Here is an 18,204-nt window from a genome sequence, read left to right on the forward strand (position 1 = left end):
CTCAAATTTTTAGTGTGCGCCAGTGCACTGTCCTGACTGTGCTTTATGTTTACTGGTGAGCTAGTGAAACTTAATGGCCAGCGCACACAGTGCATTTCATCAGCTGTCTAGACAGTAGAAAATGACATAGCTTCTAATAAGTCATTGACAATACTAGATTGATTGGTGGAAGCTAGTTAAACTGCATTGTGCTTTTACTTGAGTCACTTGAGTCCAACATCAAAAGGAGGATGCATTGACAATTCGAAATCTCAAAATCAAATGAACACCAAGTTAGCTGACATGGCAAAGGCTTGAAAAAAGGGGCTTTGCAGAGATAGAGGAAGAAATGACAATATGTAGGAAAAGGTAAAGAGAAAAGCCCACTCCAGATGTGTGACATCATCCTCCCCGCTGCTTCCATCCAGACCAAACAGGGCCATGTGTCTGGTTTTCATTTACTTCTTTTCTCCCCCTCTTCTCTTCTCTCCTCTCCCTCCTTTTTTTCTTCTTTTTTTAGAGAAAGTGGGCGGAGGAAGAGAGATGGCAGAACTCCAGGAGTTTAGAAGTTTGTCCCATCTCAGCCTTGAACTCAGCACCACAGCTCCTCTGGTTTGAGACCGGGAGGGTGCCTGTTTCTTTCTTTCTCAACCATTTCCCCTCTTCATTCACGACCTCTCTCTGTCTCTCTCTCTGCATCTCTTATCAGTGGCCTTATTACTGCTTTGCTCAGCTACCTTCCTTCGGGGGGTGCTGGAAAAGCCAGCGAAGGGAATTTACCAGGAGGATAATGCCCAGTAGTCTAGTTCTCAGTCGTTTTACATAACTGATATCATTTTTCCTCAAAAACGAATCCAGTGGAGTACAGCTACTTCAGCTCAGGGTAAGTTTTGAATGTGCCGGTGGTGTTGTTGCAGAAAAAGTTTGCATGCTCGCTCAATTTTACTTTTACTTTAAGTTTGACCTCAGTTGCACTTTACATGATTATATATAGTGCATTGACCATAGCATAGTTTCAAGTCAGAACATGTAAAGTCATGATGGGTGAGATAATAGGAGGTTTGTGCAAGACTTTCTGGCATCTACCTCATAAATATCAAACAGCATGCTTTTAGCACTAACACTGAAACCTATACTTTAGTGGTGAGAGTGCTGTGAGGGCAAGAGGTGAGCCGCAGTTAGGGTGAAGGAGGAGACCTCAGCAATGTAGTGAATGATACATGTGAGTGGAGAGAGAAGCATGTTTGCCCCTTCTGTTAAAACTTTGTCTTCTGTGTGACTTTTTTGTCTTTGCTTTATAAATGTCAAATAAATATGTGGTGTAAAATCCCAGAGATGCTACATAAGGTCTTGAAAAATAAGGCATTACTTTGCACCATATGATATACAATTATCCTTTAAGCAAGTAAAACCACAAGCACCATGCTTTGCGATTTCACTAAATAACTAATATCAAGATGTGAGGACTACTGTTTTTGTCTTTGAGGATAGAACAGGATAATTTGTTCCATTAGATCGAATGGGGATTCTTATAGTAACCAAATTTTAAAGTCTCCCCACCCACATGAGAGCTCTAATGAAGAATAGTCGAATGGCTAGATGTTTCCGCTGCAGCCCAATACCACACCCTCCCTGAAACCAGTGCACAAGTGGAAAAGTGTGAACTAAGTGTTCCATGCTTCTGGCCAGATGCACCAGGAGAGCCAAAAGAGGGCTAGTCTATTGGTGGGTGGATGAGAGGTGGTGCTGGTGGTGGTAGAAGGGGGAGCTGCAGGGTTTAGTTGACCAGGTGTGAGTCATTAATCTTCCATTTCTCCTGTACGACTGTCCAAGCGGAGATGGAGGAGTTCAGCAGTGTTTCAGTGTATCCATGTGGGATTTGATGAATTAACTTGTCATATTCTTCTGAATCCAAACGTAATGAGAATGCACTGGAAAAATGATCATGAGTAATTCTCATGAGCTACTGTTCCACGTACTTGTGTGTTTTGCGTGTAAACCCGTTGCTGTGATACAGAGAGGAAGAGCTTGGTCGCGATTCAAATATGCTAGAGGAAACTTGGTGTGCGCTCCAGATTTGGTTTTATGTGTTTGAATTTTTTTTCGACGTGATTTACTACCAGCATTACGACAGTGCTGCAGCTCCCTTTGTAAGCTGGTATCAAAACCTTTATTGGCAGTGGTGCATCGGGACGATTCTTAACAAAAGGGATTTTTAGATATACAGAATAAATCACGATTAATGTGTTTTATAGCTGCTCTGCTCTCTCCAGCTTTTGTCTCTTTTTTTCCGTGATGCAGTGCAGATGTTTGGAAAGTTGGAAGAGTTTTCAGAATGCTCTAGTCTCAGGGATTTAGTACCCCAATCTTCTCTTTTTAAGAAGGCAACCATGAATAATTGTAAGAAATCTGAAGCATATTCTGGTTGGTGAAAGCACGTTTGAGTGGCTGCAAGCGTGCAGACAGATTAATTATAGTGCAATCACTTGCACAGGTCAGCTTAAAGGTATATCAGAAGGAAATCAGGCTTTAAAACAGACCTTTTCCTTGGCTACAAGTTGATCCAGCGTGTGCATCTCTCTCGTCTTTACCAATGCTACAGGAGTGTCAGGTTTAATATGTGAACAGGCTCAGATCGAGCACACATCTGCCAGGTGTCAGACGGTCTAACACACACCAGCTGTGTAGAACTGCCTGTTCAGCCAGCCTCCCCCTCCCGCCTTTTTAACTTCATCATTGATCTTCCTCTCATCTGCTCCACACATGTCACATTGCATCCTTACAGCTGAGGGGTGGCGTGCGGTTGGATGTGCAGGTCCTCACAGATGCAGGATTGACTTTTACATGCTGGAGCACAAAGTCACAAGTGATATTTGTTCACCAGCGAGTGGCGGTGTAGCACCACCTCACGATCAGAACACTTGTAAGAATCTCATGCCTTGTGATTTCACTTATCTGATATAAAAGATACATCTTGTGCATAGAGAGCAGGCCTTAAAAACGGATTTGTGGGGATTGGCAGTGGCATTAAATGTAACAATAAAAGAAAGATATAAAAGTGTAGATGCTGGTTCAGCCTTTATTATGACTCATTAAAGTGTGGATTTCTCATTAAAGTTTCCTGTTAGGTGGATTTTATCCTCTATTTGCTTATTTAAACTAACAGTTAGAATGTTCCCCCTCTTCTCCAGCAGTGCACGTGTAGATTTATAGTTAATGACTCAATTATATTAAAGTAAATTAATGGAAACCATTAGCTAGTATGATGGAGCAAATATAACAACATCTTGTTTATACAGTGAGATGAAAGATCATGTGTGGCTCCCAGTAGTTGAGGTGATGTAAGAAGACATGCTACTGCCATTGACACTGGCTCACTTTTATTTTAAAGTTAGGATAGTATTGTATTTCAAAGTAAAAGACTTAATGTCCCAAATATACCTGTAAGGGCTAAATGCCAACTGTGTTATATAAATGCAGCTCTTTCATCAACATTAATTTTAATAGTTTAATTTGAACACAGGGCCTTAAATTTGTATACTTCAGGCCAGGTTCACTGTTTAACACACGGGTTTTTAAAATCTGTAATCGTTGAGTGTTTAGTGCTTGGCTGGAGCAAAAACAAGCCATCATATGGTGAAAACCTATAGGTTAATATGATCCACATTGAGAATGTGTGTGTGGTGTACAAAAAATTAAACAGCATTAACTATACTTAAAGTGAGTAAAATAAAAGTGCTCATTATGTAGAAACATACAAATTACATTACAGAGTCACAGTTTTTATGATTTTAATGACATAGTTATTAAGTTAGTTATTTAGTTACTTTGTAGTTCTAACATATGACACCATAATACATTAGATTTATAATTCTAAATCTAAAATAATAAATTTGGCAGACACATGACCACTGACCATTTACATTAACTTGTCTGCCACTTAATCATTCATGTCAACATGATTGCCAGGTTGTCCAGATGAAGTGAATAACGCCTCTGTAACAGAGGCCTAAATACTGGTGGAAACAGTTTGTCCCAAATGGTTGTGAGTGGTGCTTGGAGTGTGATGGCATTTGCAGGGATAATGAAAGTCTCAGTAATGTAAGTCTACACTTGTCACTAGGGAAAAAGGTGTATTCCCTAACAGATTGGCAAAAACCTGCTTGGTCACTAGCTTATTTCACAGGTGGTAGTTTGAATAGCAGTGACAAACCTGTCTACAAAAACTGCCCGGGTATTTTCCGAGCTGCTGTAAAACTGAAAAGTGGAACACAAAGTGAAAATGGAGAATGTTCATCTTCAATGTAAAGAGTTGTGCCTCAGCGCTGTCAACATGTTTCAAAAGCCACAGCTTTTACTTTTAAGGCAAACCTTTTCCATTTCCAGTATGTGTCACACTTTTTCAAGTTTTACTACTGCTGGGCTCATAGTTGGAACTACAGGCAACTTTGGCAATCTGCTAGCAACCAATAATCACACAGGAGGTTTTTGGTACAGCACCTTCTTTCCAACTGATTTGAGTGAAATCCCAGTGTAAGCCAGGCTCTTCCAGGAACCACTGCCAACCAGGGGAGTACATGTTCCCCTAGCAGCAAATGGTTGCATCACATCAACTATGGCAGACAGCTATTGAGTAATGTGTACATGACATCAAGTGATGAACCTCACTATAGTACAAAGTACACATTTACATTGAAAATATGTTGGAATGTAAGTACAAAGCATTACTTGATAAAATACTTGTACTTTAAAACTTTCCATAATTTACTTAAGTTACCATACATAGTTATATTTCATTGTTGGTTTTATCCACACTCTCATCTAATGACATTGGTGGGTGGGGCACTATTATGAAGGAGTGGGTGCCACCCGATGTCCCCCCAATATATGTGTGTGTGTGTGTGTGTGTGTGTGTGTGTGTGTGTGTGAGGACCAGCTGCGATTGTATTTACAGAGGGTTCGCAGGCACATTGCAGCACATATCTTCTGTAAATGTAAATCGACTGTATACACTGTGAAGTGGAGTGTTTCTGCTTGTGTAACTTAAAGCATGTGTTTTCAGTCTGACACTTCATGGTCGTGACTTGATCACAGACAAAGTGTTGATGTTGCATATTCACTGAAGTACACATACCGAGGTACACTAGATGATATAGGTAGTTGAATGACCTAAAATATCATAAACTTGCTAAAGTTAAAAATGTAAAAAGGCTAAACATCGGCGCCACCCAGTGGAAGCTGTGAAAAAAAGATATGTAATGGGCTACAAGCTACACAAAGATCAAAACAGCTATTGCAGTTACTGGCTCATTTCTATTCAAACACAACTTTAATGGTATTTTTAAAGATTCTATTCACATTAAACCCACAGAGAGATACTCTTCCAGTGTGTACTTCACAGTAGATTAAATGACAAAGAATAATGTGTGCTGATTTCAGTGGCTCACTGATGAGCCTTTTTGCACCTTTCCCTGTTTGTTCTTTGTGGCTTGGACGTTCCATTAGCGCTCTGTTGTTTGCTATCAAAACCTGGACCTGATGGTAGCATGCCAGAAACAAACTGTTCAGCTTGTTTTTAGAGATGAAGTGGGAAAAAATTGCAGCTTTAAGTTGCTAATTTTCTTCATGAATGCTCTGTCCCCCGTGCTGCCATTGTTTTGGTTGCTTCTATCAGTGAAAACAAGATTCTCCTGCCCTGCTATGTTTTCCTCTGCGGTGATGAGGGGAAGCCATAGTGTTCACACACTGGACGAGCCTGGCTGAACTCTTCAGAGCAGTGGTTTTTGTGTGACCCCAAATCACATGGGTGAACACAAACATCTGCCGCAGTGTCCAAGGCAGCTTAGATTTCCTTGAAATGAATGCTCTTACTGGTTTAAGCCCAATATGGAGAGTAACAGCATCTGGGGACTACGGGGATATTTTACACTTCCCTTATGTGGTTGATCTATATACTGTATATGTTTGTTTCATAAAGCAAACACTAATGCTGAAAATTTAAGGAATAACTCCAAACGTGGACTTTATGGGCACTATACACTGACCCTATAAATGTGATTGATATTATTTGTGTGACACAGCTCTGCAGCTGTTTTCAGTAGTTTTATTTCCTTCACCAGCATTCATCTGCAGGCCAACTTTTGAAAAGTTATGTTTTGTTTGCATTTGAAAGGTCATACTGGCTCACTTGTCTAAGATGGGAATACAAATACAGAGTTGTATGGTCATCTGCAAAACATGGCCTGCACAAACAGAGTGCACAGCAAAGTGTAAACACCATGACTCAGTGCCTGCAATTCTGCATAGAGTACAATGTGTTTAGACTTCATTATAGATTAAATCTACTGTAGCAGACATAGTACTTTTTTGGCTTTTTCTTCCAAGTCTAACACTAGTGCCTTGATGTAATTTAATGTTGTTTTTAAACACCTTGCCAGAAAATTCTTCTTTTGTGTTTTCATTTTCAATATCTACTAATTTTGGACCAAATAGTTGCTGCATAATCCACTTAAACTTACTAACATGCTTTTACCTGGCATTCAATTGACCACATGACATTTTTAAGATCAGATTTAAGGGCTCATGCATGGCATGGAAATCTAGAGGAGTTTCCATAACTTCAACAAGGCAGCTATATGCTGGCTCGCACAATAAAAATAAGCTAACAATAAAATATGGCATTAGCCAAGTTCCAGCTGACTAAAACAAACAAAAAAGAACAAGAAAAATGTAAAATACTGTAGAAAATGGCCCTATTGAGGGTGCTCATTCAAAATTAGATTTTTTGACAAAGACCACAGGATCAAGGTCAAACAATCCCTGGAGAAATTTGATATATATTACTTTATTATAAAAGGTGCTATATCTGCATTCTCCACCAGAGGTCAATTGTCTGTTTATTTAGCTTGCGTTTTGTGCACTGGAAAATACAAACTTTGTTGACATGAAAAAGACCTCCCCTTTTTATAAACTAAAGACATCTACCATAAACCCTTTATGATCCAAAATGTGACTTTTCTCACACCTAACCACCGAGTGCTGAGCTTTTAGCGCTTTTCCTAACAGGCTCTGATGCTATTAAAAAGACTGTTCTGGGTTTGGTTTAATATCCATCATTACCTTAATGAAGAAGAATTTATTGGTCAAAGGCCATGTGTGCCATTTCATTCGTAAGTATTAACCTTTTTGTTTTTGCATTCACTTCCTTGAGTTGAAATGCTTCTTGAGTGGTGAGTCATGCAGATGTTACAAGCATATGTTTATTTCCGCTCTGTCAGCTTCTTCTTAGATACGATTTTTGCACTTTGCTTTTATGCTCTTGGATCTTGAAAAGCTGTACAGACTTCTCTGTTCATGAAGGGCTTTGAATGAGTTGTGGGCTGGGATTTATGGGTTATGATGGTTATGGGAATGAATCATGTCAAAGACAAGTCCTCCACTGTGTGTGTGTGTGTGTGTGTGTGTGTGTGTGTGTGTGTGTGTGTGTGTGCCTGTACCTGTAGATCTGTCTTTTCAGGCTCTTGATGGGTTGAGACCTTTCTTTGCGCTTAGGTCTCATAAGGTCCTAAGTGAACCATGTGTGACCTCTCTTTCATTTCCTGTGATGTTACCGCTCATCATAATGAAGGAAAATCTAACTAAGTAGAAAAAAAAGCACATCCTCTGTGAAACCAGACTTTCCAGTCTAATACCGCTTTTAAGAGCACATTATTTTTGTGAGCTGGAAAACTGAGTCCCTGCCAGGCAGAGTTTATTACTAAGGCACACTGGATGGTAATTTTCACAGGTGGTTTTGATCATCATCCCTCTCCACTCCGGCACATGCTGTAGCTCCTTCACTTACTGTGGAAATAGGTTGTCATGAATGTACATCAGTACACGCAAAAATGTACGCACAGTGCAATGAAAATAACTCATCGCAGAGTTATTCCCTTGGAAAGATAGCTTTGGAATGGGGAAATTAAAGAGGCAACATGACCACATTTTAGGCTACATTCAGCTAGTACAATGGGTGCATCTCCCACACACAGCATTCCACACACCAAAATTGGAACACAGATATTTTGAACCAGCTATTAGTGCAATTAATTGAACACTAAAGCATATTATTTGTCAACATTCTAGAAAAGCACCACCAGAGGTCCAGTTCAGGTACATGAATTTGCTGAGTTGAAGCCTAGCTAACAGTCACTGCCTAGAGTCACCTGTGCCCACTGACCATGTGTCAAAACCTCTTTTATGGTTATGGTTAATAAACTTTATATTCATGCTTTATAGCTCATATTTCGCTAATTCTGGTTTCACAGGTGCCTTCTTAGTTTCTTCTGAAGATGAGGAGTCATCATTTGCTACCGCTACGTGCTCTTCTGGTCGTCCTGCTTGCAGGACTTCTTCCTAAACTCGATGCCCAGGAAGATGAAGGTAAGTTTAACTAATTTAATCTCATTGCAGTCAGCAGCAGCACTCATTTTACAGATGATAGAACCGGGTCTCAATAAGCAAGTGTTTAAATATCAAATGCAAGCAAAGGGATTATAAAACTGTATTTGCATTTCTGACTTTTACATGTATTATGCTTTCAAGACTGAATGCAAACAGTTAACCTCAAAATGGGACATAAAACTTAGAATATAAAACCTCAAGAGATACTATAGTAGAGTAAGTCTGATACATTTGACACATTAAACATACATAAACAGACTGATGCTATCAAACTGAAGTACATTTATATTGTGCACTTTGTTAGCATCTTTTCACTGGTCTTTACTTTTGTCCTCCCAACACTCCCTTTGGAAGATTGTGCACAAGGTTTGGCAGCTGATATGTACTTTCTAGTGGATTCATCATGGAGTATGGGTCAAGAGAACTTTGAGCATGTCAGACACTTTCTGTACACCTTGATACAATCTCTGCACCAGGTCGGAGGAGAAAGGTTTAAATTTGCCCTTGTACAGTACAATAGCAGGCCTCACACTGAGTTCCAGCTCAACAGCTACAAAACTGCACAGGGAGTCCTGGCACACATCAAGGCTATGTCTTACCGTGGTGGGGGCACGCGGACTGGCTTGGGTTTGGATTTTCTGATACATACACATTTGACTGCTGCTTCGGGCAGCCGTGCTGCTGACGGAGTCGCCCAGGTGGTGGTGGTGCTAACAGACGGCCGCTCGCAGGATGATGTTGCCGAGCCAGCTCAAGTGCTGCGGATGGCAGGCGTGGAGATGTTTGCAGTTGGAGTTCAGGATGCAGTGGACTGGGAGCTCAGGGAGATGGCTAGCCAACCTCAAAGCACTCACGTTTTCAGTGTAGACACTTTCCCAGCCTTACAGAGTATAATTCAAGATTTAGTTGTGGGACTTTGTGATGCAGTGACCCAGTCAGGGGGGTTTCCTGTGGCAAATGAGGCCCCTGTGGCTGGAGGAGGGACAGGTAATGAAATGGGACCAGCGTCACTACCATACTAATGTCTACATGTGCAGAAAGAAGCTGCTGCACATGCGGCTGTGACTGGACCTTTTTATAATTAACATAACGATTTTTTTAACCACAGTAACCTTCCACTGTTCACCTGCAACATTAACACCACTTTTTTGATTTGTCTTTCAACATGTAATATACCTCTAATGCTTCAAAGATCACAGTACGATTTGCATGTGTTCACTTTACTGCATTAGGTGTTGTACCTGGTACTTTTGCAAAAGGTAGGTCTCTGATAGAGGCTGAAATGGCTTCTGTTATAATTCAACACGCCATTTTCAGAAGATCAGATCTTCCCCAGTGTCCTCTTCTAAAACCTTTGGAAGATAACAAGGTCTCTGGGACACTTTAAAAGCTTTTAAAGCCCCCGAAAATCAAACTGTGAGCTTTTAACAATAGCTAACCATGCACCACTGCTTATGTGTCCTGCACATGTGTGTTTGTCTTTTTTCAATCACAATGTCTATCTGTGTAAAATATGTGCAATATTCTGTTTTTGAAACAGTGATGAACCTGTCTGGAGACATCCTTGACCTGTAGAAGCACTTTGAGAATGTTTTTATCTTTAAATAGCCTAATCTATTTGCTGTCATAATTTAATGACATAAGAAAGGCGAACGGTAATGAAGAATGGTAATTTAAGATACTCAAATATCCAAAGGGTACATGTTCATTTCAAATGAAGCATTGCCATTATATGTGGTTTTGCTCTTTTTAAACAAAATCATACGTCTCAATGACTGCAAATATGCAGGCACCAAGGATGGTTCACAGGGTCATGACTGGTCACGTCATCTGAGGTCTGTAACAAGAGTCTGCATGGAGTGGTTGAACTCAGCGGAGCTCATACAAATGGGCATATTACATTATTTTTTAAATATTAAATATCATAAAAGATTATATCTATTTATATATTTAATCATTTGTTTTCCTCTAGAATGGAAATTCTTAATGCATTATGCCCATCTGCAGATTTTCTTTTAGTTCTTTATGTTCCTAGATGCTCCAGATTTTAAATAGCAGATCATGTTCTGTCACAATTTATTCCCATAGAAAACTGTGAGATACATCCAACTCTAAGACCTAACATTGTCTCAAAACATATAGAAAAATGTATTTTTGTTCAGAAGACATGTAGATAAGAAAAAGTTTAAACACTGTGACTTTTCTGTACATAAATTCTAGTGTTACTGTAATTAGAATTGAATTCAAGTAAAAAAAAAAAAATCTATGGAGCAAAGTAATCGACAAATTACAGGACTTTAGGAAATCTCCTTGGTTCAGCCAACATGCAGTATGATGTTTTGCAGTGTTGTTGATTTATTCACTGAATGACACAGCTAGCACGAGTTCTTTGATTTATGTCTCTGTCTCAGATTCACTTATTTAACGCTTTCACAAGTTCCATTTTGTTTTGTTTTCTCTCTCTCTCCTTAAAGCACAAGACACAGCTGACCTAGTACTGTTAATTGATGGATCACAGAACATTGGAGCAGCAAACTTCCCCTATGTGCGTGAATTGGTTTTGAGAATCATTGAGCGCCTTGATGTGGGCAGGGACACTGTTCGGGTGGCCTTGGTCCTGTACAACAGCAGCCCAGAGATAAAGTTCTATCTAAATAGCTTTTACAGCAAATCATCACTCCTGGATGCTGTGAAAGCCCTCACCTACACAGGGGGCGATGAATCTAACCTGGGGGCTGCCTTGGAGGAAGTGGCCGAGAGCCTTTTAAGTGAAACATCTGGGGGCAGGGCTGACGAGGGTGTGCCCCAGATGTTGGTGGTTATCACTGCTGGGCCATCCACTGATGATACTGGTGCTGGTGACCGAGCTCTTAAGAGGGCCAGTGTTATCACATTCGGCGTGGCGATTGGTGACACTGCCACTGCAGATCTGGATACAATTGCTACAGATATAAGTTTTGTCCAGTCAGCCTCTGATGTCAGAGAAGTTGCAAACATTGGTGACCAACTGCTTCCACTCATTATCGGGGTGATCCAGCGCATTATTATAGTTCAGAATGAGTTCACAGAAGGTATGTAACTTCTCAGTAAACCCTGGCGGGGCATTACGGTTGTGGAAGGGGACTTCATAATTCAATTGATATGTTATAGTGCACATGGTAGGTTAGTTTCTATATCCCTAATTTTAAGTTTATAACAGAAGTGGTAACACTTAGAAGTCTTATTACCATTTTAAAAATATTTGAAATTTGACTCCATTCCATTAACCCTCTCAAGGCAGACGTTGCCGATTTGCAACAGTTAAAAACTAACAACCTGATTACCCCACATACATATTTTATGAGGTTTTCTTTTACTCAGAAGTACCACTGCAGGACTTGGTTGTGCATTAGCAACAAAAAACTTAATTTGAGCCTGAGAGGGTTAACTTACATAAATGTTTGATGAAGATAAAGATGTCATTAGTACCAGACAGCCTAATAAGAAAAAGATATTTGTATGTAGGTCTGGTGCTTGTGTTTCCATAAAAGTTGGAATATGATGTCAATAAGAAGAAATCATTATAAAAACAGCATATCAAATGTTGAAACTGAGAACATTTTTGGAATTGATTGTATATATGTTTAGCTTGTCTTGTAGGTCAGTTTTTGTGAATTCAAGATTGGTAAATAATTTTATCTGCTCAGCAGTGGCCTTTTCTGTAATTGTTTTATTTCATAATGTTTTCAATTGAGTACAGGTCTGGACTGCAGGAAGGCCAGTTTAGCATCTAAGCTCTTTTACTACAAAGCTATGTTGCTGGAAAATATGTTCTCATTAAAAAGATTCAATGTAAGAGGCAACAATGTATGGGCAAATAGTAAGATTCTAATGTGTTTAAAACTTTTCACAAGTCTTATCAGCAGTTATTTTTCACTACAAAGGTAATCCACTGTTCCATTGTGATTTTGGCCCTCAACCTTTTTACACAAAATGTCTTTGGATTCTCAGAATATTTTAATATGTAATATTTAATACCTGTAGATTTTGAAATCCAAATTTTATTGTTTATTATTTCTTCAATTTTGTGTTCAGAAATTGTATTCTCAAATTGTGGAAGTGTTTATCACTGAGCAGTGAATGTCTCTAACTCTCTGGGATGCTATTTTATAATCATTTGATGCAACTTCTTTTCCCAGAGTGATTCTGGAAAAAAGAAAATCAAAATGATAATGTAGTTTTCAATAAACAAATTTCTCAGTTTCAGTATCTGATAGGTTGTAATCATTGTAATTAAATGCAGAATTTAAGCTTTTAGCAGATAATCGAATTCCTTTTTAAATTACATTTTACAAAGAGTTACAGCTTTTTTTTTTTTAGGTAACTAGGATGTATGTTGCTCAAAATGTGGTTTATTAGACAATATATATTTTTAACAATGGCATAAGATCATCTTAGTTAAATCAGTTAACAGAAAGAGCTTTGTGCATTTGTATTATTTATGCAGTTTAAATTGATTTTTAAAATCTGATAGTTTTAGCGTATTTAACTTATTTTCAAAGGAGCATGCACACTAGCTGTACTTTGTAAAAATATAAAAATATATGGGTTTCAGGAAATAAAATAAATCACTTTATCACTTGATCTATAGCTGTTACAACATTTCTAACATTTTGTAAATTGTAATTGATGTCTATTAGAAGGCATCTGAATTTGTCCTACTTTTTTCCATGTCAGTAATACTTTACCCTCATGCCAAATAATTTAATGCAAATACAAAATATACATTTATTAACAGAATATATTTTCAGAGTTTTGTCAGCCAAAAACTTAGTCTTATAGACCGATTATTATAGCATCTAATATTCCCTCCTAACTGTAATGTTCTTTGTTGTTTCTTTTTCCAGTTATTCAGTCAAAAACAGTTGGAAATCGAGACATCATTTTCCTTATTGACGGTACAATGGGAACAGCAAACATTAACAATGTGCGGAATTTCATCAGAGAGTTTGTGGAAAGCATGCCAATTGGTCCAGATCAAGTTCAATTGGGTATTGCACAGTTTTCTGCTTCCCCGAGAGTTGAGATGGATCTCAACACCCATGGGACCAAGGAGAAAATCATTTCTGCTTTGAGTACTATCAAACCAAGACCAGCACAGGTAGTCAACATCGGAGCAGCCTTGAACTTTGTCCGGGAAAGAATGTTGCAGCCAGAGAAGGGCAGCCGTATTCAGCAGGGTGTACCCCAGCTTGTAATGTTGTTAACCAGCAAAAGATCCAGTGACAGCGTGGAAGAACCTGCAAGTGCCCTGAGGGAACTAGGTGTATTGACCTTGGCTGCAGGCGCAAAGGCAGCTGATGAGCAGCAGCTGAAGCAGATTGCCATTAGTGACGATGCTGTGTTCTACGACAAGGATATACGACCACTGATTAGAACCAAGAAAGAGAAAATGATAAGTGCTCTTTCTACTTTAGCTGGAGGAGTACCCACCACAACAGGTAATGCTACATCTATATAGGTTGTTGAGCCCCTAAGTGCTTGAAATGAAGGCAACAGGACACCCTTTGGTTTGTGAAGAAATTTCGATCTCACCCAAGGGTCTTTTTCAGGTCAAAAACCTGTGGCGAGCCCGAGGTATTTAACCCATGGTGGGGTTATCCCCTTGGAATTGTTACTGATAGTCGTTAACCCACTCTACAATCATGTGAGCCACCGTGTCGATCAAAGAGTTGGTTCTTAATGTCACAGGGGAAAGTCCAGTCCAGTTTAAGAAATCAAAAACAAGTCTGGTTGCTTTCATTTCAAGTGGTCAGTAATGATTTGTCTTTCAGTGAAATTCAGGATAATTAGAAAGGGAAACCTAGGACTAAAATGAACTTTTGATAAATGTGATAGATAAGGAAAACTTTGAATAAATATGTGGAAAAACAACTAAAGCAAAAGTTTCCATTCAAAATTGAAAACTAGGATAATTCTGTGATTTGTGTGGAGTATAAACACAAGAGTCAGTTTCATGCCAGCTGAAAAATATAAATTGATCCTGAGTAAGTAGTTGTGTTAGTGACATTTTTAATGTTTAGTTGGCATTTTTTTCCCTACTTTGGTACTACGTCTTTGTGGTTTGAAATATTCTTCACTGTTATATTTGTAAATAATTGTTAAAAAAATACAAATTGAAGTAATAAATATTGGGCACTTTACATGTTAAATTCTTCATTTGCACAGAGAGAAATGTTGCAACAGTCAATGCGTCACTATTACTGAAAGCACATGTTCTTGGCATTACACAGAGAGTAATTAATACATTTTTTGTGCTTTTCTTCAGTGACGGAGGAAACCATAGTGGAGACTACAAAAATGGTCAGAGACATTGTCTTTCTTGTGGATGGCTCAAACTATGTTGGAAGCAGTAATTTGCCCTATGTGAGAGACTTTATGATCAATACGATCAACCAACTTGATGTAGGTCCTGACAGGGTCCAGATTGGTCTCCTGCAGTTTGCTGAGCGTCCAAAAATAGAATTTTACCTGAGCAACTACAGGACCAGGGAAGAGGTTGTAGAAAAAATCTCTCAACTCAGGCTGACCGGAGGCTCAGCTGTGAATACAGGAGCTGCCATGAATTATGCCCTGGACAACATGTTTCACTCATCAAGGGGGTCACGCAGAAGGCAAGGAGTCCAGCAGGTGTTGGTTCTGATCACAGGTGGTCCACCCCAAGATCAGCTTAAATCTGTGGCTGACAGGTTGGCTCTGGCTGGTGTTTTGACTTTCACCGTCAGTTCTGGACAAGCAGATGAGGCCCTACTCCAGAATGTTGCCTTTGTTCCAACTTTGGCTTTCCATGCAAGAAGCTTCTCTGGTTTACCAGGCCTTGCTGAACAAATCATGCCAGAGTTGGTAATAGTGGTTGGCGATACCGACGTGGCAGTATTCCAAGAGGAAACTGGTTAGTTTGGAATTTCTGTTTTCTTTGTCTAATAAAAATATGATCAACTGTATATCTGGCAAAACATAAATAAATGTGTATTGTATTTTTTTCCTTCAGTTGTTGGAGCTGAAAGAGATGTTGCTTTCCTCATTGATGGCACAGATCGAGTTCAAGCAGATTTTGCCTACATAAAGGATTTTATCATTAAAGTAATCGAACCACTTGACATTGGAGATGACAAGGTACGAGTTTCAGTGGTTCAACACAGTGAAAGGCCAACTCTAAGTTTTTACCTTAACACTTATAAAACCAAAGATGAAGTGATAAGAGCTGTCCAAGGACTCAGAGTGACTGGTGGACGTAGTTTAAACACAGGATCCGCTCTGAGATTCATGAAAGACACCATCCTGTCTGGCAGTTATGGTGGTCGTGCTGCACAAAATGTCCCTCAGTTTCTGATTGTTTTGACTGGAGGCCGATCTACGGATAATGTAAGGGAACCCGCTGGAGCACTGAAGACAGATGGAGTTGTACCGTTTGGTGTTGGTGTCAAGGACGCAGACCCAAAGCAGATTGAGGCCATCTCGCACAACCCTTCTTTTGCCTTCAACGTTAAGGAATTCAGTGAGCTCAGCACCATACCGCAAAGACTGAATAATTATGTGAGCCTACCAAGGGAAGAGTTAGAGGTCGTCCTACAGCAAGGTAAGATTATTTTTTTTCGGGTGTCCGGAACTCACAAAATCTGCAATTTTTGGTGCTTTATATCTCATCTAACTTATGTTAACCCCATTTTAATCTTAATTAGATTCTTATTGTTGTCTTAACACAAGATGATGCTGTAAAAATAAATATTGTGTTCCTAGTTGATGGCACTGATAACACTGGAAATGGATTGACAGACATTAAACACTTCATTAAAAACATAACAGAGAACCTTTATATCAGTGAGAACCAAGACAGACTGTCTGTGGTTCAGTTTGCAGATAACACTCAGGTCAGCTTTTATCTAAATTCTCACAAGACAAAGAATTACAATTTAAATGCGATAGACATTTTAAGGCACAAATGAGGGACATGCCATAATATTGGTGCAGCTCTACAGTTTGTGATGCATAGTGTCTTTACTTCCTCCATGGGTAGCAGAAGACTAAAAAGGAATCATCCAGATTTTAATTAAGTGGCAAACTGTCCACTGATAATGCAAGAAGCCCAGCTTTTCCTCTTAAAGAACATTACATTTTACATAACATTTTGGAGTGAGAGATGCCAAAATATCAGAGTTGGAAATGATTGCGCTCAAACCTAGTTTCACATATAAGGTTTCTGAATTACCCTCAGTCCAGTCACAACTTATTATTTCACTGAACAGACACAAAGACACTCAAGACAAAGCTGTCATGTCAGTGTATAAGCTAATATTATTTCATCAGGACAAGTTTTACTCCTTAGCACAGTTGCATTTTCTCATAAAACTAACCCTAAACTCGAATGATTGATAAAATTTTATTTGGTGATTTTGGTAATTATTCACCCCATTATTTAAGCCATTTCTATTGTGTAAATTTCATGATTGTTCTCACTAAAAAGCCTATTCTAGCTGAAAAAGAAATAAATTTTGGTGTGTTTTTCGGTTTTATCTTTTCTTTCCAAGTGTCCATTTCACTTACTACTTTGAAGTCACTTGGAAGATCAGTCATTCAAATGTCTTATACATCTTTTTTGGTAAAAAGATGTTTTTCTTCCCACTTTTCAGAGCAATAGCTCACATCTTTACAGCTCAGTTTTTTCACTGAGCTTGACTTGCTCATGCTAATAAATATGCATGACTGTTAGAACATCTCAAATGCGTAATTCGCAAATCTTCTATCCATCCTTGTATCATCTAGTTGACACACGGAGGGACATAGTGTTTCTCCTTGATGGGTCAGATGACTCCAGAAATGGTCTCCCAGCTATTCGAGAGTTCGTCAGAAGAATGGTTGAAGAGTTGGACGTTGGCGAAGATAAGGTTCGAGTGGGCGTTATACTGTATAGTGATGATGCCTCAATTTACTTCAACCTAATAACTCACAGATCCAAAAAAGCTATTATCTATGCTGTAAGAAGTCTTCGACATAAAGGAGGGAAATCTCGCAATACTGGAGCTGCTTTACAGTTTGTGCAAGACCATGTTTTCACAACTTCATCTGGGAGTAGACACCTGGAGGGAGTTCCTCAGATTCTTTTTTTGCTCACTGGGGGAAAATCCAAAGATGATGTTTCCAGAGCTGCATTTGGACTAAAGCAAATCGGTGTTATGTCTTTTGCAATTGGAATGAAAAATGCTGGACAAGAGGAACTTCAAAAAATTGCCTTCTCCTCCAGATATGTTTTCAACTTGCCTTTCTTTGCTGAAATTTTGTCCATTCAGCCAGATTTAGTAGCATTTGTCCAGACAGAAATATCAGCTAAGCCTGCTACTGTTGTAGGTAAGAAACAAATGTAATATATAATTTAAATTTAAACTGACTCGCTGTTTCTGTTCTTGCTCATTTGGTCTTTCTTAATTTCAAATGTGATGAAACTGAATTATTTTCTGAAGAATGTCATTGATTCAGTTTCACATTTGTTAAATTCTCTTCACTGGCCAGACACATCTTACGTGTTACTTGCTTCTTGGTTGGCTGCCATCCTTTTTTTTTCTTGTACTCCAGAGAGCTTTTCTTTCTTTTCTTAAGCTCTCCCTTGAGCCAGTGATAATCACATCATTGACTGAAAATATGTTCTTTTGAACAAAAGAACTTGTTTGGCTTTAATCTATCTTTCATGCGTGAAAGATGAATATGCTACTTAGCTTGTAATTTCTCAATATCTTTCTTTGTTAGCCA

At 39.0% G+C, this 18,204-nt stretch overlaps 1 protein-coding gene across 5 annotated transcripts in view; it reads left to right on the top strand.

Moving 5' to 3' along the window:
* Positions 1–567: 567 nt before the first annotated feature.
* LOC309691610 (collagen alpha-3(VI) chain-like) overlaps positions 568–18,204 on the top strand; it is a 100,596-nt gene continuing 82,959 nt past the window's right edge. For 3 of the 5 annotated variants that reach the window (XR_014272071.1, XR_014272072.1, XM_082509395.1), the window contains exons 1-5: positions 8,817–9,408; positions 10,896–11,492; positions 13,308–13,901; positions 14,729–15,352; positions 15,452–16,039. Coding sequence is in view for 1 of the 5 variants with exons in the window: in XM_082509395.1 (XP_082365521.1) it covers positions 8,832–9,408; positions 10,896–11,492; positions 13,308–13,901; positions 14,729–15,352; positions 15,452–16,039 (2,980 nt within the window). In the remaining 4 variants the exon portion in view is untranslated. Of the gene's footprint in view, positions 863–8,285; positions 8,401–8,816; positions 9,409–10,895; positions 11,493–13,307; positions 13,902–14,728; positions 15,353–15,451; positions 16,040–18,204 lie in introns of those variants that run through there. The other 2 variants (XR_014272069.1, XR_014272070.1) reach the window with 2 other exon arrangements.

This window comes from Aulonocara stuartgranti (assembly GCF_965226115.1).
Source record: "Aulonocara stuartgranti genome assembly, chromosome: 16".
In the NCBI taxonomy this organism is placed as follows: Eukaryota; Metazoa; Chordata; class Actinopteri; order Cichliformes; family Cichlidae; genus Aulonocara; species Aulonocara stuartgranti.